The 23,464-nt window shown below is 39.2% G+C and overlaps 2 protein-coding genes across 3 annotated transcripts; both read right to left on the reverse strand.

The window, feature by feature from the left end:
- Window positions 1–915: 915 nt before the first annotated feature.
- On the reverse strand, window positions 916–10,130 carry tmprss15 (transmembrane serine protease 15). Its single transcript, XM_087808129.1, has 27 exons — window positions 10,013–10,130; window positions 9,822–9,946; window positions 9,630–9,730; window positions 8,823–8,959; window positions 8,690–8,758; window positions 8,339–8,458; window positions 7,873–7,981; window positions 7,698–7,807; window positions 7,498–7,638; window positions 7,201–7,350; window positions 7,029–7,134; window positions 6,814–6,961; window positions 6,602–6,743; window positions 5,762–5,851; window positions 5,558–5,683; window positions 5,304–5,447; window positions 5,131–5,241; window positions 4,056–4,179; window positions 3,475–3,570; window positions 3,363–3,412; window positions 2,693–2,749; window positions 2,495–2,636; window positions 2,256–2,431; window positions 2,095–2,187; window positions 1,865–2,004; window positions 1,154–1,208; window positions 916–1,082 (listed from the first exon to the last, which is right to left on the reverse strand). The coding sequence occupies exons 1-27, from the start codon at window positions 10,128–10,130 to the stop codon at window positions 958–960; spliced, it is 3,105 nt and encodes a 1,034-aa protein (XP_087664255.1). The 3' UTR covers window positions 916–957.
- A 907-nt stretch (window positions 10,131–11,037) lies between these two features.
- csf1rb (colony stimulating factor 1 receptor, b) lies at window positions 11,038–22,672 on the reverse strand. 2 transcript variants are annotated; one of them, XM_087807860.1, is made up of 22 exons: window positions 22,615–22,672; window positions 19,446–19,718; window positions 18,867–19,157; window positions 18,669–18,805; window positions 17,954–18,113; window positions 16,846–17,188; window positions 16,668–16,783; window positions 16,458–16,566; window positions 16,218–16,378; window positions 16,047–16,147; window positions 15,854–15,980; window positions 14,885–14,986; window positions 14,186–14,296; window positions 13,971–14,130; window positions 13,830–13,903; window positions 13,152–13,240; window positions 12,963–13,085; window positions 12,781–12,892; window positions 12,620–12,719; window positions 12,429–12,555; window positions 11,933–11,990; window positions 11,038–11,859 (listed from the first exon to the last, which is right to left on the reverse strand). In XM_087807860.1, the coding sequence occupies exons 1-22, from the start codon at window positions 22,664–22,666 to the stop codon at window positions 11,777–11,779; spliced, it is 3,009 nt and encodes a 1,002-aa protein (XP_087663986.1). In that variant the 5' UTR covers window positions 22,667–22,672; the 3' UTR covers window positions 11,038–11,776. The 2 variants fall into 2 exon arrangements, with proteins under 2 accessions (XP_087663986.1, XP_087663985.1); XM_087807859.1 differs by having other exon boundaries at window positions 11,915–11,990.
- Window positions 22,673–23,464: the final 792 nt, after the last annotated feature.

The following is a 23,464-nucleotide window of genomic DNA, read 5'->3' on the forward strand; positions in this document are numbered from 1 at the left end:
ACTGGTGAAACCTTCATCATTTAATGATAAAACACTCGACCTATCTGGATGGTTACCATGGTGACACACTAGTGAGTGTGATGGCATGAGGTCAAAGGTGTTTGAGGCAGATAAAGAAAGAGGGTGGGAGCAGGATCAGGGCAGTTATGAACACTTTCTACTGCTATCTTCCATTTTCTTCTACACATTTTCTTCTAGATAAGTTGTTGTCGGGTGGAGGACATTTGACGAGATGGTTTATAAAAATTGCTTCCACGCGGTTGTTATTTCGGATGTAATTTTATCAACAAAATTAGCAATATTATAATATACAATTTATATCAAAGGGTTGATGTCACCATGTCAAGCAATTACAAGAATAAAATAAACTAATAACACATTTTATTCGATATATTTTTAGATTCACCTAGAACTTTAGAGTCACGCTTCAAAAAACCTGTGACTTAAAATAGGTATTTTGTCTCCCCCCTCTGGATGAAACTTAATACAGCTCTTTAATAAATAAAAAAAACAAAACATATTATTCTTGTCTTCTCGGCCATGTTAAATAAATAATGTCGATATCACACTCCGGGAAAAAAGTACTTTCTGTTTATTTCGTGTTAAATTCAATTTTTTAAGTAAAATTCAAGCAATATTATAAAAAAAACAACAAAAAAAACGTCTGATTTCACATTATTTTATACATCTATGCCACTCGCTTTTCGAAAATGACATTTTATATCATTTAAAAAAAAACAACTCAGTACCTAAGTTTATTTTACATGAAAAAATATGTATAATAAAAACACACTGCCATGCTAATACCAACTAGCGCTGATGCTAATAATGAAATAACTGTATAATGAATCAATAATCAAAAATGTTTTTGTGTCGATGTTATTTACATTTGATAGCATTCGTCTGTTTGATTCGTGGGTTCATTCTGGATGGACCAATCAGAAGTAAGAATTATGGTCAAAGGAGAGTCAATGAGGAGAGGGAGCGTCGAGTGTCTGCAACCCAGGAGACGAAGGATGAAACTCGGGCGTAAACCCCAGGTTTCCCGGGGAGTCCGCAGCCCTTGCCGAATGATGTCACACCTACCAGGAGCCAATAAGAGGTCAGCATGTTTTGAGGTGGATTTTTGATGTTAAGAAATGGGAAAACTGACCAATCAGGCTCCAGTAACCATCAACCACCGTCATCAGAGGACCCCCAGAGTCGCCCTGAAACAGTGGCTTCCATTAGGACATATGCAGGTAAAACTAAAGATGTCTTTGCTAGCTTGCTAGCTTACTTCACTTTGCTACCTTGCTACCTCATTTCTCGGCTAGCTTGCTAGCTAGCTAACTAACGCAGAGTATTCACTTTGCTACCTTGTAAGAATATTTCTCTGCTAACTAACACTAAGTCTATTGACATTGCTAGCTTGTAAGAATATTTCTCTGCTAACTAACACTAAGTCTATTCACATTGCTAGCTTGTAAGAGTATTTCTCTGCTAACTAGCACTAAGTCTATTCACATTGCTAACTTGCAAGAGTATTTCTTTGCTAGCTAACTAACTAGCGCTTAGTATATTCAGTTTATTGACTATTTCAGTCTATTTAGTTTAAATTTATCTAGCATTGCGTCAATTCACTTTGCTACCTTGCTACGGTATTCTTCTGCTAGGTGGCTAACTAACGGGGTGTCTATTCACTTTGATAACTTGCAAGAGTATTTCTTTGCTAGCTTGTGCTGAGTCTACTCTCTTTGCTGACTTTCAAGAGTATTTCTCTGCTAGGTAGCTAACTAGCTCTAAATCTATTTACTCTGCTACCTTGAAAGAGTGTTTCTCTGCTAGCTAGCTAGCTATCGCTCGAGTCTATTCACTTTGATACCTGACAAGAGTCGACGCCGCCCTCTGGGTACCCTGCACACATCATCATGGAGGTGATGTTGTACTCCGGTAACTGGAGTTGACACTGATCCTGAGCCACCAGAGGAACCTGGGCCTCCTGGAGGATGTTTGCAGTAGAACCTGAAATGGACAGACAAGGTAGCAAAATTCAGAGAGACAGATATAGAAGCTTCAGAGGTGATTGACGAGTAGACAGATGGGATGTCTTACCTGTTGTGTCGCGTCCCCATCCAGCGATGAAACATTTCTGTCCCGCAGGGAAGTCTTCACCTTCTTCTGGCAAACACACTGGCTGCACCAACTCTGAACACACACATAAACAACACACTGTTTTTTAGTTTCTGACTGTCTCACTAAGTCTTGCTGCTGACCAGTGAAGTTGACCGGCGTCTTCAGGTGCATCATGGCGGCGTCGGCCTGCTTGGTTAGTCGGTTGTACAGATGGTGGATGACGATTTGGTCGATCTGTCGCGTCTGAGCTTCCAACTCATTCACTTGAGAGTGGAGACCCAACTTTGCGGACCACAGCTGCGGGTGCAGGTTCTTCCTGTGACAACGACCTCACCTGTTACTGACTTGGAAGCTTTTTGGTCGTCATGGTAACGCTCACCCGTAGACACAGTGTGCGGCGGTCAGCAGCCATTCGTTGTCAATCAACGAGGCGCCGCAGACGTGGCGACCCCTCCAGTGCAGCGAGACGGCCCATGGCCACGCCCCCTTCAGGGCATCCACTCCGCCCACCACTCTTTCACCTGATCAGGAACTTCAAGTTAACCCAGAAGCCGATTATGTGACTCCTTTATCTTACCGTCTTCTGACTGGTCAACTGTCCTTGTGGGCTTCTTTACAAAACTCACACCACACGCTGAAACGAAGAAAATCTTTCATGTTATTAATAAATTGATTTTGGTACATTTTGTTTCTTTATTATCCCAATAAAAAATTGATTGAACATTTCTTTGAATAATGGATACATATGAAAAATGGTTGAATAATTAAGAGACAAACTTTTTTTTTTCTTTGATTCATAATGTGTTTTTATTGAAGTGACTATTTTTTATTTTGCAGAAGCTTTTTTCTTTGGAATACTAAAGAAACAAATATACCTTTATAAATATTGAGACTTCTTTTTCTCCCATACTAATATTTCTCTTTTAATTTGATTTACATTTGTTTATCAGCTGGACTTAACATATGATTTTGTCAGAGGTGTGCAATAAAATTTCTCAAATCAAAATATAGAAAATTCAAGGCTTCATATGATGAAAAAAATATGTACTATGTATAAATAACATTAGGATTTTGATATTAAGGTGTTATCATTCCATGGAATTATAAAAACTTTATTGTTGATATTTTATTATTCTACAATAAACAAATACTAATTTGAAGGTTTTACTTATTTTTTAGTCTTTCCTTAAATTAATACATCTTAACTAAACTATAAATTGAAAATAGATTTTAAAAAAAATACTCACGTTTGTTGCCACAGGTCAAAGATATCACTTTCTCACTGCTGCACGTTTTGCTGTTTATAAAAGAAAAAGAAGGTTTTTAATCACGTCCTCTGGTTTTCATGGTGCTCAGTACCTGGCACTGGCATCCAAGCTCCCGTTCTTGTTGACCGTGACGATCGTGAAAGGAGGATCTTCAGGACGAGCCGGGAGCGAAGTAGCTTCTCCTGACCTGAGTGGGGACATGCGATGCAAGTGAAGCGTCAAGGATGACGATCATCCACCAGTGATTTCAGTAAAGCTGCAGTTATGTGTTATTTCACTGGCTATTTATCAGATAATCTCGGATTCTAAGATGACTCAATGTTAGCTTTCTCTTTCTAGTTTCATCTGGCACGACCCAAAATGAAACCAGTGACCTTATATTCCAAGAAGCTTCACCCCTTCTCCATGTTTCATGACTCAGCTTCGGATTCAGGAAAATGAAATTGTTTCAATTTACTCTCTTTCAAAAATTACACATTTTTTGTTTTCTTGCGATGTGTCCGAGATACATTACAATAATTCTTATGTTATTTTCTAACTAGTGATATATTTTCATATGTTAGTCAAAAGTATTTCATTTGCCAAATGGGCAAAATACAATTTTCTGTCAACTTTGTTAAAAGTCATATTGACACACATGATTGTAATCTTGCCACGTTCGGTAACGATTACCTGTATCCCAGGTACTGGCAGGTGAAGTTGGACAACTCTTGGCTCCAGTTGTCAGCACAGACAGGAAGTAACGATGAGACGAGCTGAAATTTGAGACGGTCCGAGCCTTCAGGTCGTAGCTCAACTGAAAAGAAAAGAAAAGACCGTCAAGTGGACGTAACATGAAACCATTAAAGGACACATGGTTGATTATTTTAAAATTGAAACGTGTTTTAACATCATTAACTTTTTTTTTAAACATTTTATCGTTAAAGCTTAAGAGTACTCTGTAATAAAATAAACGTCATATACTAGTTTAATTTCCTCTATGTAAATACAAGAAAACTATAAACTATGATCCGTAAAATGGCTGCCATGGTGCTTTTTTTCTATTGATTATTTTGTGTGTGTCAGTTTTTTTATTATTATTCTTGACAGACACCACAAAAACAAATCTGGAAAAACACTTGCAAAAAAAGAAATGTATCCTGAAAACAGCATTTTTACACAACAAAGTTAATAGTATTAAAGTTTAAGTTTCTATTAGTGGCACAACGTAACTTTTTTACGATGGTTTAATTTTGTTAGCTACTATAATGTTGCTTCACTACATAACTTTACCACGTTTTTGTCTTATGTCTTGGACTTTTAGAGTTTTTAAATTTGTAACTATGTCAAACGCTTTTTGACTCTGGTCTAGAGATATAAATAACTATAAATATAAATAACTATGACTTACTTACTTACGTACTGTGTGACCCGCTGGCTTTCATATAGGGCAAACTTTAACCTGGAATTTTCCACTAAGGCTATTTCCAGGACAAGAAAAAAAACACAAAGGATTCTTTCTCTTATTTTATAAATAGATGCATATGAGATTCTGATTTGATGGGGTCCCTTTAGTTTTAATGAACATTTACACCGTTGCATCTAACAGTCGGATGAGGCAAGTGTCTGCAGTGTTGATTTAAGAAACAGCAGCCGTTCCTCATAGATGACATTTCCAAGGCTCACTTTCAACGTTCCTTCACATGCTGGCCCCAAATCAAAGACAATATTGTAACCAACATATATGTAGTTATCGGACGACCCTTACCACAGTCGGCTTCATCTGAAGCATCAGAACAGTCGATTTGCCCGTCGCACTCGCTGTTACCATGGATACATTCTCCGGTCCGACACTGGAACTGACCGGTGGCACATGGAGCTGACGACACCAGATGTCCCATCAGCAACATTAACACTTCAATGTCTGATGTCCCAGCTCACCTGGAGACCCCAAGTTGAACCCGGAAGTAAAGTTTGCTCTGAATCCTTTTTTGAAACCTGACTTGTCCGTAAAGAGCAGAACTGTCATACGATTGGTTGTCGAAAACAAATCAGGGGAAGGAAGGTCACTTCCTGTCAGAACCGCTGGAGGAAGACAAATGAGTATATTTGAGGAACAGATACAGAAGAAGGTTACAGATTATGCAATGAAAAGGAACAATAGGATTAGGAACAGGAACCCTCAAAAAACATACCCATTAAAGTCGACTGTGGCCCTGCTCCATCTCGCACCTCCACTGCATCATAATTGGTCTCGATGTCAAAATCCAGAAATTCTAGATGTATGTTGCGACCCGGCTGTGCGTGCAGCGTCCACACACCTGCAGGAACCGAGGATTCAGTTCAACCAATTATATTTTAAATACATTTTTCCAAGATTGCCTGTAAAAACTACTCACATTGGGCGTTGTGACCGTAAGATGTCGGATAATTCGGTGAGCTGAATGTCGAGTTCGGCTCCCAAAGATCAAACGGTCCGCCACAGTCTGCTGTAGAGTCGGAAAACAGCAGTTAAGTTTACAAATGTTTGAATGTGAAACATTTTTTGTTTTAAAAGGGAGGCTCTTTAAACCCCACCTTTCAATAACTGGTATTCAGCTATTAATCCTTGGTAAAATAGGCCTTTAAGACCAGTCACTGGGCCACGTCAAGTCAAATGTTAGAGTTTACTTTTTATTCAAAAAGTTAGGTTGGACAGTTTTTGGCAAAATTAAAGTTATTCTAAATATTTTCGAATTTGAATCTGCTTTCAGAGGAACGCCACAAACGCGGGTTGCCAGCTTTGGACAGAAGACATATTCGGTGTATATGGCGAAGGCTACCTATTAGGTATTTCTGGAAAAATGTAGTAATCAAGGATTATACAAAGAGCTATTGGTTAAGAATTTCAAAATTACAAACACCACCTTCAATTTGTTATTTACTTCAGATCCAGCTATACCTGAAAAGTGAGTTAATGTTGCTTTAACTGTGACTGCATGATTGCAAGAAAAAAAATACTTTTCTTTATTCAGGTCCATTAAAAAAGTTGTTAGCTGCATATTTCCAAGGTTAATGCAAACCTGGCTAGAAAAAGGCATTGGATACCACTTTTTAAGGAAAAATTACCACAAAACTCCCATTATCCAAGATCATTACGGCATCGTGCCACAATGCTTCTAAGAAACTCTGTTGGAAGTGATTAAGTCCACCTCAACTTTTATAAAGACTTTGTGAGATCCAGGAAATGTAGTTCTTACGTGGAATCGGTGCCATGGTGGGTGGGATTGGCACATTGGTTGGTTCCGGCGGGGCGGGGCCGCACGGTTCAGCGGTCAATACAATGTCATCGAGGGCAATGTCGTTCAACCTTCCTCCATTCTTCAAAGCTTCAAACACCACCTGTCAAACAAAGTGCATCGCTTACTATGCCATGTCTGGAGCAAGTTGAGATCTATATGAAGTCACGGACCGAAGCCTCGTCGGTTAGATTCAACGCCACTTGACCGTAGTTCCAGTTGTCACCGTAGTTGCCGTCCTTCTGGAACAAAACACTCGTGGAGGACCTTTGAACAAGCAGGACTTTAAGCTGGTGGACTTCCTTCCCATACATATGGTACCTGAAAAAACAGTTGTATAGTGTGTATTCTAGACTTGTGGTTACAAATAAAAAAGTATATACTGTACCAAAATTTCAAACACATAGGGTTAAGCGATGGAGTCAGCGGTGGACTTTGGATCCTAAAGCTCTTTTGCCATTGGCCGGGACTGGGTGGAGTGACAATATAGAAACCTGGGATTGAGAAAATACTAAATTAATCAATCCATTCAAAACAACCGCCTGTAAAGTCCTACATACCTGACTTATTAACCAATGTGTGGTCACCGCTTGGACCAGTCAGTGGTGGGAATGTTGCTCCACGTGTTCTTATCCAGTCTCCATCATCGTCTTGCTGTTGCCGCCAGAAACAGAAACCGTCTTCATAGGTGCAGCTGACTTTCTGTTCATCTGAAAACCAAAACATACTTTTATCTAGTACTGTTCCGTTTGCATTCATTGTTTATCTTCTGCTATTATTTAATACTTTTCTGAATCTTTATAAAAAGGCAGGAAAGACCACACTTGTCTCTGTTAGACTCTGTAGTGGACACTCACCTGTGAGGCCGGAGAGGTCAGTGGCGATGAATGTGGCGTTAAATCCAGATAGACTGTTGAAGTCATCGGACAAAAACTCCACAGTGGACTCATTGGCCAGGAGCCATACGGTACCGGGATGGGCGGAGCCTGAGAGCTCGACTGAGAGACAACCAACCTCAGTGTGTGAGAGGTATACGTGAAAGGTGAGTTTTTCTCACCATTCAGCTGCTTTTCTTCCCCGACTCCGTCATAAAAACTTAGAACATCGTAGAGTTCTTCCGTTTCAAAGGTCAGGAAATTTATCTGAATGGAAAATCCTCTCTCAACCCTGTAAATGTATCGCTGTTTGTTGCTTTTCATGTTACAGAGAAAACTGTGGAAAAAAGTCTGAACCTGATGATCCAACGACAGAAGACGCTGACGTTGTATTCCTCGGACTGATGGGAAGAAGCGAAAGAGCCGCTTGGCCCGAGCAGCAGGAACTGACCATCACATGCTGTTGCTATGGAAGTAAAGATGGTAGAAGACTTCAACTGACCAAACTGCAAAATAAGTCATGTTTAATTTTTGATTAGCTTTTTCCTTTAGTTCTCATGTCTGGGAATAAACGAAAAATTCCTGTATAATGAAAAGAATGGATCAGAGATGAGACACGTTGGAAAGTTTTGAGACAAACATAGTACACAATTACTGCTTTAGAGTTGGAGATTAAGAAGAGAAAGACAACTGATGAGGTCCATGAAGAAGATAGATGTGAAAAGTAAGAACGATGAAGTTAGGTTCAGGTTATTGCTAAAAATGAAAGACAAATGATTCTTCATTATAGCACAGTGTTGGATTGTCAGTAATGACCACCTACCACAGCGGGACGTGGTCTCATCTGACCCGTCGGTGCAGTCCAGGATCCCGTCACAAAGACGTTCGGTATCAATGCATTCTGACCGATCAGCACAGAACGTCTGATGAGGAAGGCAGGGGCCTGGACACAGAGACCGTAAGTCAATATCCTTTCATTTTTTCCGGTAATAAGATCAACCACTGACGTGAAAAACAATATTAGACAATCTAGTTACGATTATTCTCCATATTTATGATCACTTTTTTGTTAGTTTTTTTGGTACAAAAATCAAGATTTGGGATGCAAGCGAACAAAAATCTATTCTGCCTGCAGAAATGTCTTGGCTATAAAAACCGAGAGTATCTGATCAACCTTTAGTAGTACTTGTTGTCGTTCTCGCTGTTGTGGTCGCTACCGCTGTTGTCGTTGCTCCCGAATTCCCTGAAACAAAAAGTGCAACCTTGATGTTTGATGAGTCCCCAGGTTACCCACCTACTAGTTTTACCTGTTAGCCTTATGCTGTCTGTGTTGACCACCAGTCCCTTCCCGTCCTGAAAGCCTTCTCTCAGCTGTTGCTCCACTTTCTCATCGTCTACCCCTTCGTTGAACCCTAGATTGAAATTGACCTTCACGCCGGCCACCCTGAACACAACATCAGAGAAACCTATTTCACATACGGGGTTATTTACACAAATAATTGACTATCAGGGGCTTTTTTTTAGAAACTTCTTTAGATTAAATTCAACAATAATAAAACTTCAAATTAGTAACTAATGAGGACCAACCATGTGAAGATGGGATATAATTGAAATGCCCCAGCGTTTTATTTCGACTATCCGGATCAACTTGGATTTTTATTGACTGACTTCCTGACTGAATAATCAGTTTTTAATGATGTAACGTCTTCTAAGAACGTTAAATTCCCGACTCAATTCACAAGCTTTGCTCCGTGTTTATTGAGTGTACTTCAACATTACAGCATTAACATTCAACTTGACCTGTTTACCAACACATCACTCCGCCCCCAACAGTGTGACTCAGCAATATTTTCAAAAAACTAGCCTTTAAATTACTACGTACCTTTTCACGCTCTTTTATTTTCTTGATCAATACAGACTATGAATACGTCTCTCGTCATTGATAAATATAACACAACTATATTTGATACAAAGTTCAGCAAATATCAACAAAGTCAAGCACATTCCTTCTCTAAAACTTAATATGAAAAATAAACTTGTGAAATGATTGGATTTATAATAAACAAGATGAGATGACGTTTAGAATCTTTAGACGTCGATCTTAAATGTCTGACCTGGGATTCGTTGTGAAGGATGTAGACTCCCTGAATAACAACACCTGACAAAACAGGAAGCTCGAGGTGAAGTCGTTGCTTCTGCTGAACGCCGCTCTCACCTGTTGACGAGTCAAGCGTGAGACCAATGGACCAATCACATGTCAGCTAGAAATGACGGTCCACCAATCGCTGTAGTCCGTCTACTCTCACCAAGTGCTCCACATCGAAAGCAAGGGATTTGAACTCTGAACTGCTGGAGTTCTTCAGCTCCTCTGAGATTTTGGCTCCATCGGTGATCACTAGGGTGCCTTCAAGCACCATCGCGTTGTATGCAGCTTATGAGGACAAGTCAGACGTAAGGATGAGCTCGTGGTGAAGTGGACATGGAAGTAAAAACTCACCAGGAGGATTGAGGCTGAACCAGGTCACCACAATGAGACTGATGCAAGAAACCAGGAGAAGCAAGGACACGACGGAGAGGAGGATCTCCAGCGTCGACAAACGACTCTTACGGCTCATTCTGCTGAAGTTATCTCATTTTATTACACAGTTTAAGAAAAATCTAATTATTAAGTCGACATCTTCTCATCGTCAAAAGATAGCTTGCTACTTCTTTGTTTCAACCTTTAATCTGATTAAGAAAAAAACTTTGATTCTGGTTTCCTGTCAAAACTGTGCTAGAGGAAGAAATGTTACCTGCTGCTGTCGTCGGAGTGACTCAAGAGACTTTAGTTCTCCTGCACTTCAGGAGCTTTTATAGAGAAGAAAGTATTTATCAACAAGATAACCTATATCTGATGAGAAATTATTAACATTCTCCTTCAATTACACCTCGTTCTTAAAGAGATATGTGCTCTTTTACGTGTCAATACTGCACAAACCAGCGTATATATATATATATATGTATGTTTGTATGTATATATCCATTGAGTACCAATGCCTTGCTAATGGCTACGATTTCATAAATCAGAGATGAATATGGATGAAGGAAGCGATACTTCTTTTTGCAGAATAACTAAACTAGACAGGATTGTAAAGTTGGATTGCTGCTTAATCTGATTTACTGTAGGATGTTTTTTATTTTACTTCCCCTAATACTTTAACATGTTGAATGGCCATAAACAAAAGTTATGTAGTAAAAACACAAGTTTCTGATAGACTGTTTTGAACTTTTGAACCTATAAGTAAATACATTTGAATCAACAACTAAAATGTGAAAGAATCTAAAGGAAAAAGAGCAATATGTGTGTAAATGCTGAATTGACATGTAATGATAAAAGATTTTTGTATCTCTAACAACGTCTTATCTCGTAATTATTAGTTTGTTAATCTTCATTAAGTGACAGGACCACGACTGCTCCCGATTTGGACTTTGGCTGAACAAAACATCATAAAGATACATATTTCATTAAAAAAAAAACAAAAAAAAAACAACAACACTGTTTTATTTAAACTCCTTTGCTTAAGACTGATATGAAAACTAAAAAAAATGGCACACACAATCAAATATATGACACATCATTAACAACACATATACTGCCCCCTGCTGAATGAATCTTCATCCCTGTTTAGAATTCACAATGAACTGCTGAAGAACTTTCCAGATCTTTTCACATTTTTTTCCTACTATCCCAGTAATTCAAAAAAAGAAAACGATTATACAATGTTACAATTCTGAGATCAAAGGTCATAATGAAATAGCTTAAACAAATCAAGAGATCAAATGTTGTCATCAATAAACAAATAAATGAGATCAAACCGATAAAAAGTCGAAAATCAAATAAAAAAAATGTTATAAAATGATATGTAGGAGTGGTATGTCATACAGTTATATAATAAACAAAGTAAAATGATAAAGATTGAATGTCCATATAATGGCTGATGTCATGACAATGCAACAAAAACTTGTATTTAATGTATTTAAAACATTAAAAATAATTCTATTTTCCTTTGAGAAACCAAGTCTCAGTTGATGTAGACCTGATTGGAAAGTAGGAGAACCTGAACTCATAACATTTGACAACATGTTAAAGAGCTCTGTCGGAGTCCAGCTCCTGATGGACAGACAGCAGTGGCTGAACTGACCGAGCAGGACGATCTGTCCTGTGATTCTTGTGTTGTTAGTACTAAACTAAACATGGTTTAGAAGGTTTCCATCCATTCCATCATGACAGCTGGTAGATGTTCTTCCTGCTGGTCGTTCTTTCCTTTCTTTCCTGCTCCTCTGGCTCATCTTCATCGTGACAGTCTGGAGGATCAGAGCTGGTCAGTCGGGAGGATTTACATCATCTTCATAGTTTTACCTTTGAGGGGTTCCTGACCTTCGACCTCTTCCTGCTCTTCTTCTTCTCTGCACTCATCGATGTTTTTGTAAGTTGCCTGAGAAAAAAAAGGTATTATTACATACATTTCCCCATACTTCACGTTATTAAGTTTATTTTTGTCTACATTTTTAAAGATTTTATATTTTGCTTTATACATTTTAAGTGTATTTATCTATTCGAAAACATGTTTTAAATATTATTGTAGAGTTAATAATCCAACAATAAAAAAGCCTTGAATTTCAGTTAAAAGGGAAAAAACTTTCCCAGAACTCCATAGTACATGTGAAAAAACAACATTTTATTGGACATATACGATAACTACTTTGTAATTTTACAGGAAGAAGTCAAAGTAAGTTCTCCAATTCGACATTCAATTATACGGTAAAGAAAAGATTCAGACCCAGACTTAGATGAGCTTATGTTCAACTTTCTAAAACTGAGTTCCTACGTCTGTCAAAACTTTTCAAGTAAATTTGAAATTTCGGAATTCCACCTGGTGTCGTTGGCTTGGCGACGTGTCATTGTTGGAGGGGAGGAGCTGGTCGATGAGCTGACCAATCCTTTTGAACGTGGGTCTTTCAGTGGGCTCCGGATTCCAGCAGAGGGTCATCAACTGGTACCTGACCAAAAAAATTATTTTAGTTCTTGTAAAAATCTGCAGCGGGAATGTTGAAGAACATTCACATTTCAGCCGGTGCGAAGTCTGGTTGCGCCATGTGGCGGCCATCTTTGATCATCTTGTAGAAGTTGGTGTCCACGGCCATGTTCGGGTACGGGCTCTTACCTGAGCGGGAAGAAGCAGTGTGAACAAAAATTCATGGTTTTTGAACCGTAACCATGGTTACCAAGAGAGAAAATCTCCCACAGCAAGACGCCGTAAGACCAGACGTCACTCTGGACAGTGTAGATGCACTGGAAGATGCTCTCAGGCGCCATCCACTTCACCGGGAGACGAGACTATCACCATAAACGTGAAACCATCAGTGAAGCTAAAGCCTTGGTTCAACAAACAAACCTTCGCACTCACGTTGCCCTGAACGATGTAGCTGTCGTCATCACGGATGTCCCTCGCCAGACCAAAGTCGCAGATCTTTGCAACGTGGCGATCCGTCAAGAGGACGTTTCTCGCCGCGACGTCTCTGTGGATACACTGGGCGACAAAAAGAGTCAGTCGACTGTCGCAACACTTGGGTGAGGTACATGTGAACGTGCTCACGTTTTGATTGGAGAGAAAGTCGAGACCCTGAGCAACTTGGAGGGAGAATCTCATGAGGTCAATGACGGAAAGACAATCTTTACGACGACCTGAAACAAAAAAATGGTTGTCTTTAGAGCGAGGTTATAACAGTTCAATTGTGAATCAAGAAATGTGATCTATGACGCTATCGCTAACTGACTGTGACACACTAACAGGTACTTTTTGTGTCTGGTTCATTTTATCAACTCAGCTTCCATTAATTCATATATAATTATATATTTTTCCGCAGTTTAACATTCCACCTTCTCAGTCGTATATGTCTTTCTTATTTCAAGGAAAAAAGGACAAAAAAAAACCAAACAAACAGTTCAATATGGTGCATATGTGCATATCATTAATATACTTTTAAGATATAAATCTAGATATAAACAGAGTAAAATAGCCAACAAGCTTACTGCTAAATAGTAGCGATGGTCTGATGAAGCTTCATGAAGCAGTGTCTTTATATTCAGAGTCCACTAGATGGCGGTCTCTGCACTATTTTACTTTTGTTTTAAACAGCTCTTCTTATTAAAAATACATTTTTTTAAACTAATGGCGCCACTTACTGGCCTCTAAACAACATGACACTGTTTCATGAAGCTTCATCAGCCTTTACAACTAAATAGAGATTGACAGAAAATCAACCTGACTCACATGATTGTTTCAGCGATGGACCCATCATGGGCTGCATCTCCTGATACTCAGAGCAGCAGGAGATCCCGCTGTCGCTGAAACAGAGGCGCAGGGATGTCACACACAAGAATGCTGGATTTTAACACAATCCCCCAAAAAAACCTTCTCAGTCGGATCAGCTGGACGGCCATGTTTTTGTAACCCGTCGGCTCCTCCCCTTCATCAACACTTAAGAACGAGGCCACAAAGTCTCGTGCACGACCTCGCAGGAAGTTGAGGAGGTCACCGTGGCTGCAGTACTCGGTGATCATCAACATGGGTCCTGACATAGGGCAGGTGTAAATGCAGCCGTGTCACAGTGCTAACAACAGTGTTACCTCCTTGTGTGCAGGCGCCAAGCAGGTTGACTATGTTGTCGTGGTAACCAAGATGACTGAGTATCTTCAGTTCTGACATCAGAGCTTCACGCTCCTCTGAGTGAGCGCTAGCTGTTCATGAATACACGAAAACAGAAATCAAACAAAAATATTATATTACTGAAGATGATGATGAAGAAGAAGTTGCAGATGAAGAATTATAAGGTGATGAAGAAGACGAAGAACATGATGATGAAGAATAAGTAGGTGATGAAGAAGAAGATAAAGATGAAGAAAAAAAGGATGAAGTTTAAAAAAATAATGAAGAGGAAGATTAAGATTTAGATAAAGATGAATAAGGTGCTGAAGAAGAAGAACATGATAATGAAGAATAAGAATATGACTATAAGAAGAAGTAGAAGATGATGATGATGATGATGATGATGATGGTGTTGAAGATGATGATGAAGATGATAAAGATGAGGATCAGAATGATGAAGATGATAAAAGGTTATGAAGATTATGAGGAGGATGAAGAAGAAAATGAAGGTGAAGGTGAAGGTGAAGGTGAAGGTGAAGATGAAGGTGAAGATGATGAAGATGATGAAGAAGATAATAATTAGGATGATGGAAATTTTGAAGTAGATAATAATGTTGAAGATGATGATAAAGCAGAAGATGATGAAGATGATGACGATGAAGGTAAAAACGCTGTCTTACGTTTCAGCATCTTCACAGCTACTCGAGTTGCTGTGCTGGTGCCAAGTCCGTACGCCGTCGCCTCAACAACTTTCCCGAAAGCTCCAGATCCTAAAACAGGACCTAAGGGAGGATGAACATCAACATGAGGTTTACCAAACACAATTCTACTATGACAACACTAATACTGATACACATACTACTATTGCTGTCATTAAACTCACTGCTATGAACCAAATAATACTTGTTTTGCTGTACTAGTGAGCCAATACTTCTTCTTTTTTTAATTATATGCTTATACTATGAGCACATATATAACCTCATCAAATAATACTGATACTTCTGCTTATTTTGTTTGTGCTAAATAATCAAATAACTGCTGCAAATATTTTCTCTACTTCAGTTGCTACTACTATACTTCAGTATTACTTAAATATTACTACTGCATTACCACCATTTCTGTTTATCCGTTACTGCTTATTTTTATTAACTATTGCTATATTTATTTCCAACATACTACATATAATACAATTGTTACGAATACTTATTCTACGACTTGATTGATTAATACTTCTCCTCACCATCAAAAACCATTTACTACGGTACTAACTCACAATACATTTTCAATACTACTTTTTGTAGCTACAACTTCTAGTGAGGAAGATAGTGCCATCTAGTGGGTTATGAAATTGTTGCTGCTGCTACATGAAGCTTATGAATTGAATCGCTATGATGTCTACTTTTTGAAATGATGGTACCTTTTATACTTATAACACTGTAATTGTAAAGGTTCAAAGGTTCAAACGGTGTAAAATGAAAATAGTTGTCATTTATTAAGATGATTCTTCTTTCGTTATCAGCATATTTCTGACTGGTTTCATTGTTCTCAGTGAGTAGCTATGTCATCTGGTCTGAGCTTGAAGTAGACTGTGTGCTGACATATCCAAAGCAGTCAGTCTGTTAAGTAGACTCTGGGAACTACCATCGTACCCAGTCTGAGTTTGTCTCGAGGAAACTCCCACTTCTGGTTGTACGGCAGCTGAGTGGGATCCACGAATGTGTAGTTGTTGCCATCATTTTGTTCGATGATCTTCCACCGGATTTCATATCTGGGTTTCTGAAAAAAGAAAAGGTCCAAGGAGTCAAGTGAACAGCCAAAAGGAAGATTTTCTAAAATAATTACCTGCTTCCACTTGTAGGACACGACCAACAGCAGCAGGAGGAGGATGGCAGCCAAGCTCACGGCCGTCAAAAGGACAGGTGTGAAGAGAGTGGCTGTTTTTCCTGTGGGAAATATATTATGACCAACTGTAGGATAGGCATGAGCTACCGATTCATTCTTCATCAAACTCACGCGGTACAAAGACACCCCGAGACTCTCCCATTGAATTGTTTCCTACACACTTCACGATGACATCATCAGCAGTTGGTAGTGATAGTTGAGTCATCACGACATCCTGGTCATTCGAGGTCACATCAGTCCAGTACACTTCATGCTCAGGAACATCTTTGCACCTTTTAATAAAAAAAACAACATGCATATTTTTTTGACTGAAGTTCCTTTGGCCAATAGGGGGCAGAATTTGGTACATACGTTTCCTCAACTCCAGTGCAGGTGAACCAGAAAACTGTGGGTGATGGATATCCAAAGATGCTGCAAGTCAACGTGTCATTTTCCAAAGTAATTTCTGTATTTGGTGAACCTGGACAGAATGTTTGTGTTGTTGAATTTCACATGAATAATATCTGGAACATTTGGACCAAATCTAGATTAGAAAGAATGGCTAGATTCTAATATTCTCACGATAAATTCGTAGGTCGATGTGATGCACTCCGCTGAAGAAAGCGTTCGAGAAGTGGAACGAGTATCGACCTCTTTCCTCTGAGCGGACCCGCCGCAGCACCAGACTCGCCTCCGACCTGCGGTTGTACAAGCACTTCCGGATAAACATACAAATTAAAATACACTGAAGGATACTGACCTGTAGCCATCAGTGTAGGTCTGCTGGTAGACATCGCTCTTGTTGTTGGTGACGTGGTTGGGTGTCATCCAACGGTGCGTTGTGATAAGTGGATACGCTTCCATCACGAACGTAATCGTCAAATCACTGTCTTCAAACACTTCAACCCTGCTGCTGCCGTTCATGCTAGCATTGGTATACAGGCTGCTTGTGTTAACGTTTAAAATCCATTCTTCCCCGTCACTGCTGGAGTTCACCTCGGGTTGCACCTTCATCTCATACGGATCAGTGTCCTTCTTAACTTCATTAGCTGCAGTCGTCCTAGTGTTGCGCTGCTGCAGGTACATCCGCAGATACGGGTGAGCTAGTAGGAACAGGAAACGCTGTTAATGAGAAATAGCTAAAAACACTGTAACATGATTTTCAACCAAGATGGCATTAGAAGGAATAATTACTGTTCTTGTGACAAAATGGGCAAAACTACAAACAAAAACAGGCAGGGCCCAAATAACTGAGCAAAGCTACCAACAACAAAAATCTATACACATTTTATTAGCTTAGTCCTCCCACCAAAATGTTGACATTGTTGATACTCAGTGCTGTTTTGTAGCTGCTATGTTGTGATCATTTTTGAGCTGTGGCCATTGGCTTCAGCACCTACTTTTGTGTACTTTCAAGTGGAAATATTCCTCTATAGCAACTCCTAACAAAATGTGTGCAGTGAAATGTTGGATTGCAGAGTACAATCCATAGTTCCCTTTGTCCCTTCTTCTCTAGCTGTATTCATATTTTTTAGAATGATTGGCATGTTTTTTAAATGAGATAAGACTAAGGAACGTATGGAACAACAATATACTGTGTAATGTGTCCATCATTCTATGCTGATATGGAATCAGCAAAGAGAAAGTCTGCATGTTACGTCTCTGGATACCGCATAGTGCAACAAGGCAATACATTAGTATTCCTTTTTAAATAATTACAGATAGTTACAGAAGTAATTACACTTATTCATCAATTGAATACAACATGACCAACTTTGTTGATGAATAAAGACAATTCTGAGAATGAATGGATCATTGAAACCTCATGTCAGCCACCCTTCAATAACTACTGTACTGTGGGTACTTACCTATGACTTTCAGGTGTACAGTTGAAGTAGCTACCCCGCACTCGTTTTCAGCGGCGCAAATGTACTTTCCACTGTGCAGGGTAGTGACAGATGTCACAGTCAGAGTGTCATTGATGTACAAATGGCCGCTATACTGCTGGCTCCTGGTGGTTACAAGTGCCTGAGGAAAACAAGGAGTTATTAGTTATACAGAATGGTAGCTTGGCTTATGTTTAACATTAACATCTGCATTTTTTTGATGTATTGAAATTAGGAGAGTAAATTATATTCACCTACAATGCACCCCGCATTCTTTCTGTAAGTTTTAAAGTTATCGATTCAATTTCAATTCAATTCAATTCATTTTTATTTAAAGTCTGTCATCATAACTAAGTTATCTCAGGACACTTTACTGTTTAAGTCTGAATATATTAGAGAAATGCATGGGGTGGGTTTATTCTAAGCCCTCCGATTTCCTCCAACAAGATAAGAAAGATAATTAAGAAATGAGATAGGCACAACACCACCCTACCTGCCAGGAATGTGTCAAATGGAGCTCCAATTACCTACACCTATTAATCTTTATCTAAAAGATATCAGTAAAGGTGAGAGAAATGATGGTTGCCGGGTCTCTGTGTCTTATATGGTGTTATAAAAGGGCCCTAGATTTCACAGCGTTAGACCCTTCTTTTAAATAAAAACCCCTAACTCAAGGTTTTTGGCCGCAACGACGCACCTCAGAGTTTGGGTACTTCCAAGCGACTGTGTAAGAATGTAAAGGGTGATCCGTCCGACAGGTGACTTCAAATCTTTCGCCTTCAAGATGAACAAACGTGTCCTGAGAGACGGAGAGTGTGGGGAGAAGACACAGCCCTGCGGACAGACGCTTAGTCATTACATGTAGCAACGGTCAGAAAGGCTAATTCACTCCTACTAGATTTCACCCGGAGCTCCAGAGCTTTAGATGTGAAACGATTCCCGTCTTTCCATCCAGAGCAAAAGTAGTGCCCTTTGAACCTCATTTGAACGTGACGAATCAGAGCGCCTCTCCTGGGATCGATGGTAACGTTCATGCCTGGAGGAAGACTCTCCTCATGCGTGACACTCCCATAGTGGAGGGTCACGTTCTTCACTGTTGGGTCTGTGACCAGGCATCGCAGTAGAGCGTCACTGTCCTCTTTGACAGAGATGGCAGCTAAAGGTGTCACAAGCACGGAGGAAACATCTAGGAGAAAAAGTCAAGATGTCTATAAATGGATGATAAATCATACCTGAGGAACTTCTGGCATGGTTCGAGTTTATGCTCTTGAACAGTTTGAAGGACGTATGAAAGAGACATGAGACATAAGATGAGGTAGTGTCAGTGTCTTGTGAAAATGTGTTATCTGAGGGTCAAGGTCACCTTGACCCAGAGACAAAACGAAGGATACCACAAACACATTTGTTTTCGAGCTTTTGGGTCACCCTGAGAGAACCCCAGGGGTTCAATAATTGACACACAATTTCAACTCACCTCCATCGCTGATATACAGGTGTATCCAGGTGGTCAGGTGAGGTAAGCTCCGGTTGGTGTACCGACAGCTGTATGTCCCTGTGTGTTTCGGTTGTGACCTTGAAACCACAGCGGCGCTCTGATGCTCGGACAGGTAAAGAGGGATGATGGCTGTGGACGACCAGGCAATGGATTCATTGCCATGACACATGATGATGACGGTAGACCCGCTTCTCAGGACCAACTCGGTCTGGTTTTGGAGCAGGTGGAAGTTCACGTGGATGATGGGGGGACCTGAAACCGACAGGGGAAGCAGAAGAATACCAGCTGAGTACACTTGCCAATAAATCCAACGATTGATGGATCTGTTTAGTTGTCATGCACGCACTGACAGACATCCTCAGATAGCTTTCATTTACTGCCTTCAAAAACCCTTGATTTTTATCCAATCACACACATTGTTAGGAAATGATTTCACTGACAACCTTCTGTAGGTCTACAGTTATGTGCAGGTGATTCTGCTCTGTGTCCAGGTGTGAATAAACCTCCAGTTGTCGACCAAAAGATAACGTTTACAGTTTTAAAGATTGCCTACACGGTTGAGAAGTTGAACTGTTGAAATGTTAAGTCAAAAGGTTGAAAAGGATCAATAACCAAACAAAGGAGTTATCAGAAATGACTTTATTGAATAGGAAAGTTGATTAAGCACAGAACAACAAGAATCAGCTGATTCTAATGTCAGGCCAATTTTAGCATCTGAGAACTGAATCACTGGCGATATATTGATTAACGGATTGTGATGAACGCTGTTGCGTTTTTCACTGGTGGATGTCGGTAGGTGCTGCGGGTTTCTTGTTCAGGTCCTGCAGGTGAGTGGCAATGCGAGACGTCTGCAGCAGCAGAGCCTGGTGGTTTTCAACCAGGAGACTCTGGTGACGGGAAATACTCTGCAGGCTCTGGACCTGCTTGGCACCCTGGAGACCCAAACAACACGTCAGATGCTAGGACAGAGATATTTTACAGTAACTTGAGAAAGTTTTTGAGGGTCAAAATGCTTTTTAACCCTGACTTAGCTTCTTTGCTAAAACTTAGTTTTCTCAATGCTTAACAATCATCAGCCACTGATAGAGTCACGGCCTAATGGTACTGAACTGAACCCTTGAGCTGTAAACTTAAAAAGGTGTCTTGAGGTACTGTACAAACCAGAGCTAACAATGCAGTACCAATACTTTCTGATGTTTCTGTTTTGAAACCTAAGAGAAAATATTTTTTTTTTGGTTGAAAACCGAAATAGGAAGCGAGTCAAGTGGTTTGAACACACCTGAGTTCCCACTGTGCGGAGCAGTTCGGCCAACTCGGTGTGTCTGGTGGCCTCATCCTTCTGGGCCTGGACCAGCTGTGTCAGCAGTGTCAGAACCTCCTTCCTCCACTGTGTCTCTGGCTGTTCATCCTTGGTCAAGTCAGCAATATCGGGGGTTCGGGCGGCGCCCATTGTCATTGAAACAGGCAGGTTGTCATCCCGGCTACCTGTAGTGAAGACGACTGAAGTGAAAAACTTCAGTTTCTAGAAGGACTTTATCCAAGTTAAAAACTCATGTATCCCTGAGGATGAGTGACGCTTGGCTCACCAGATTTTAACCGCTCATGTGACAGTTTAGATTTGCGTTTCACAATCAGAGCATTTCTGTTCGGAGCGAAACGAGAAGTGAAACCGTGTTTGTTAGCGACGGACTTCATCAGCAGTTTTTCTAGAAATAAACAGAAGCTGGAGCTTCGTAAGGATCAGGACTCGGATTCACTTCTGCTTCAGTCGCAGGCGCAAAACTTTCAAATCATCAATTTGATATTGACATTGTTTGACCTACAGGATGATCCACGTATGGACAAATATTCCATTAAAATTCTAATAGTAAAAAAATGCTTTTGCTTCTAGTCTGAGTCTCTGAAAGATGACTGAGGTCTGTCAATAAATAAAGCAGGTACTGGAAAGGTTCCTCAGGAGATAAAACTTCCATTTTCTTGAGATGTATTTTTATTTTTTTTTATATTGTATATACTACCCTAAAGAAAAAAAAATCCCTCCCCCAGTAAGTTACGTTAATGCCTTAGAAATCTAAACTACTTATGAGGTGTTTATGTCCTGTCATAGAAATAAATATATTTAGAAAAAACAAACTCAGAATTCATGTCTCTAGTGACACAGCAACACTTATGATAATAACAAAGGCAAATTGTGTTTTTTTTTGTTTTTTACATTTCTTTTCAGACTTGTTATATAAATATTTAAAAAATGCGCGTAAAAATCCATCAAGTACTAAAGGGAAATCTTAAATAGGTTACACATACAGTATTAAAGAAACTATTTGTCTAAAGCGTGTGTGAGATGTCTTCTATTTCGTTGAACCTGAGAGAAACAGCAGTTACAAGCGGTACCTGATGAGTGCAGGTGTGGATGTGTGTACATGTGTGTGTGTGTGTGTGTGTTTCTGTGTGGTGTTTTTCAACTCAGAAACGTGCAGTTATAAGTTCTCCACATTACCGTTTAAACCTCAAAAAGTCAGGAAACACATTGTCTACTAGACCACACACACACAAACACGTGCACACACGCGCACACACACACACACACGCTTGCGTGTACACACAAACAGGGATCTAGTCTCCCACTTCCTTGTAAAAATGTTTATTTTTTTTACATTAGGTGGTGAGCTTCTTTTTAGTTTTTGAAGTTGTTCATCAAAAGTTGTGTCTTAAATTGACCCAGATTTATTTGAACCTGTGACAACAAAACAAATGTCTCTCATTCCGATGCAGCTGAACTTTGATTTTTTTTTAACCCCATCACTTATGAGATAAAGGACAGCAAATTATATTTTTTTAATAATGTTTTTAAAAAAAAAGAAATTACGATTAAATGTTACACTCTTTATGTTGAAACAATTATAAGTAAGATATTGATAATCTGATTTTTTTATTCTTATTTTTTCAAGCAGGATTTAATGTCAAAATTAAAACTAATATTAAAGATAAATACCAGTACAAGTGGTTATCACACAAATAATTACAAAAAGAGCAAAATAGGAAACATTAGGAAGTGATTTATCATAACTTATTTTATTTACTATTCATTTAATATTTTATATATTGTGGCTTACCAATAACAATACTAGACAAATCTTATTTTGAGTACCTTGAGCATAGCAGCTGATGAGTCCCTGCAGCAACAGCAGAAGCAGCAACATCTTTCTTCGTGGTCAAAATGTCAAATTGAAGTTAGAGACACTAAGACTTCCTGAAAGTATCTTCAGAAACCAAACCCCTCCTCCAGTACTTGAACCTCCAAGACTTGACCCACTAAGCAGCATAAACACTATGGTAGTGTCAGTTGTGTTTATACTTTGAGTCACTCAGAGACGACTGAGCAGTATCATTTAATTATGAGTAAATAAAAATGATCAGAATAAAAGTTGTTTTTTAAAAGTAATCAAGTTATTTAAGAGGCTTTGCTTCATTTATCAATGTAAAGTGTTACTCCCATTATTGGTATCCAGTGAATCCCTGATGATTGCAAGTAAAGTAACTAAAAGTCAAAACATTATTTGTACTACTTTGTACTACTCTCAATTATTTCCTAATAAAGATGTGTTAGTCACAGGAAAGGGGTGAAAGATGACTCAGTGTTTTTCGGGAATTGCTGAAGACACGGAAGACGTCATAATGAGATCTACTTTAGGGCAACAGCATAATAATCAATCTGTTAAATCATCCACAGTTAAAAAAGAGAAGATAGTGAACAATAGTATTATCAATAACAACAGAGCTAGACAACAACACAAATGAACAGAATGGCAACACAGAGCAACTTTAAAGATCATTTAATCACCAGTTTTAACAATAAAAACTAAACGTAAATAAATATTAATTTATTTAATATATGTATAATTATTTCCTAGAAAAAGACAAAATTAGTGATTAAAGTTAAAAAAAATCTAAAAATGTCACATCATTTATTTGGTTTTCGAAATCAAAAACAAGAAATA

Source organism: Callionymus lyra, chromosome 14 (assembly GCF_982586985.1).
Source record: "Callionymus lyra chromosome 14, fCalLyr1.hap1.1, whole genome shotgun sequence".
Classification (NCBI taxonomy): Eukaryota; Metazoa; Chordata; class Actinopteri; order Syngnathiformes; family Callionymidae; genus Callionymus; species Callionymus lyra.

Excerpts from the sequence above, each read along its gene's own strand:
- tmprss15 (XM_087808129.1), bottom strand. The coding sequence starts at position 10,130 with ATGAGCCGTAAGAGTCGTTTGTCGACGCTGGAGATCCTCCTCTCCGTC. Across the intron at positions 8,759-8,822 it reads AGACAGCATAAGGCTAACAG|GGAATTCGGGAGCAACGACA; the intron begins GTAAAACTAGTA and ends TTTTTGTTTCAG. Across the intron at positions 8,459-8,689 it reads GACAACAAGTACTACTAAAG|GCCCCTGCCTTCCTCATCAG; the intron begins GTTGATCAGATA and ends CTCTGTGTCCAG.
- csf1rb (XM_087807859.1), bottom strand. The coding sequence starts at position 22,666 with ATGTTGCTGCTTCTGCTGTTGCTGCAGGGACTCATCAGCTGCTATGCT. Across the intron at positions 13,904-13,970 it reads CAGCTGATCCGACTGAGAAG|CGACAGCGGGATCTCCTGCT; the intron begins GTTTTTTTGGGG and ends CCTCTGTTTCAG. Across the intron at positions 13,086-13,151 it reads ACTTTCTCTCCAATCAAAAC|TGTATCCACAGAGACGTCGC; the intron begins GTGAGCACGTTC and ends TTTGTCGCCCAG.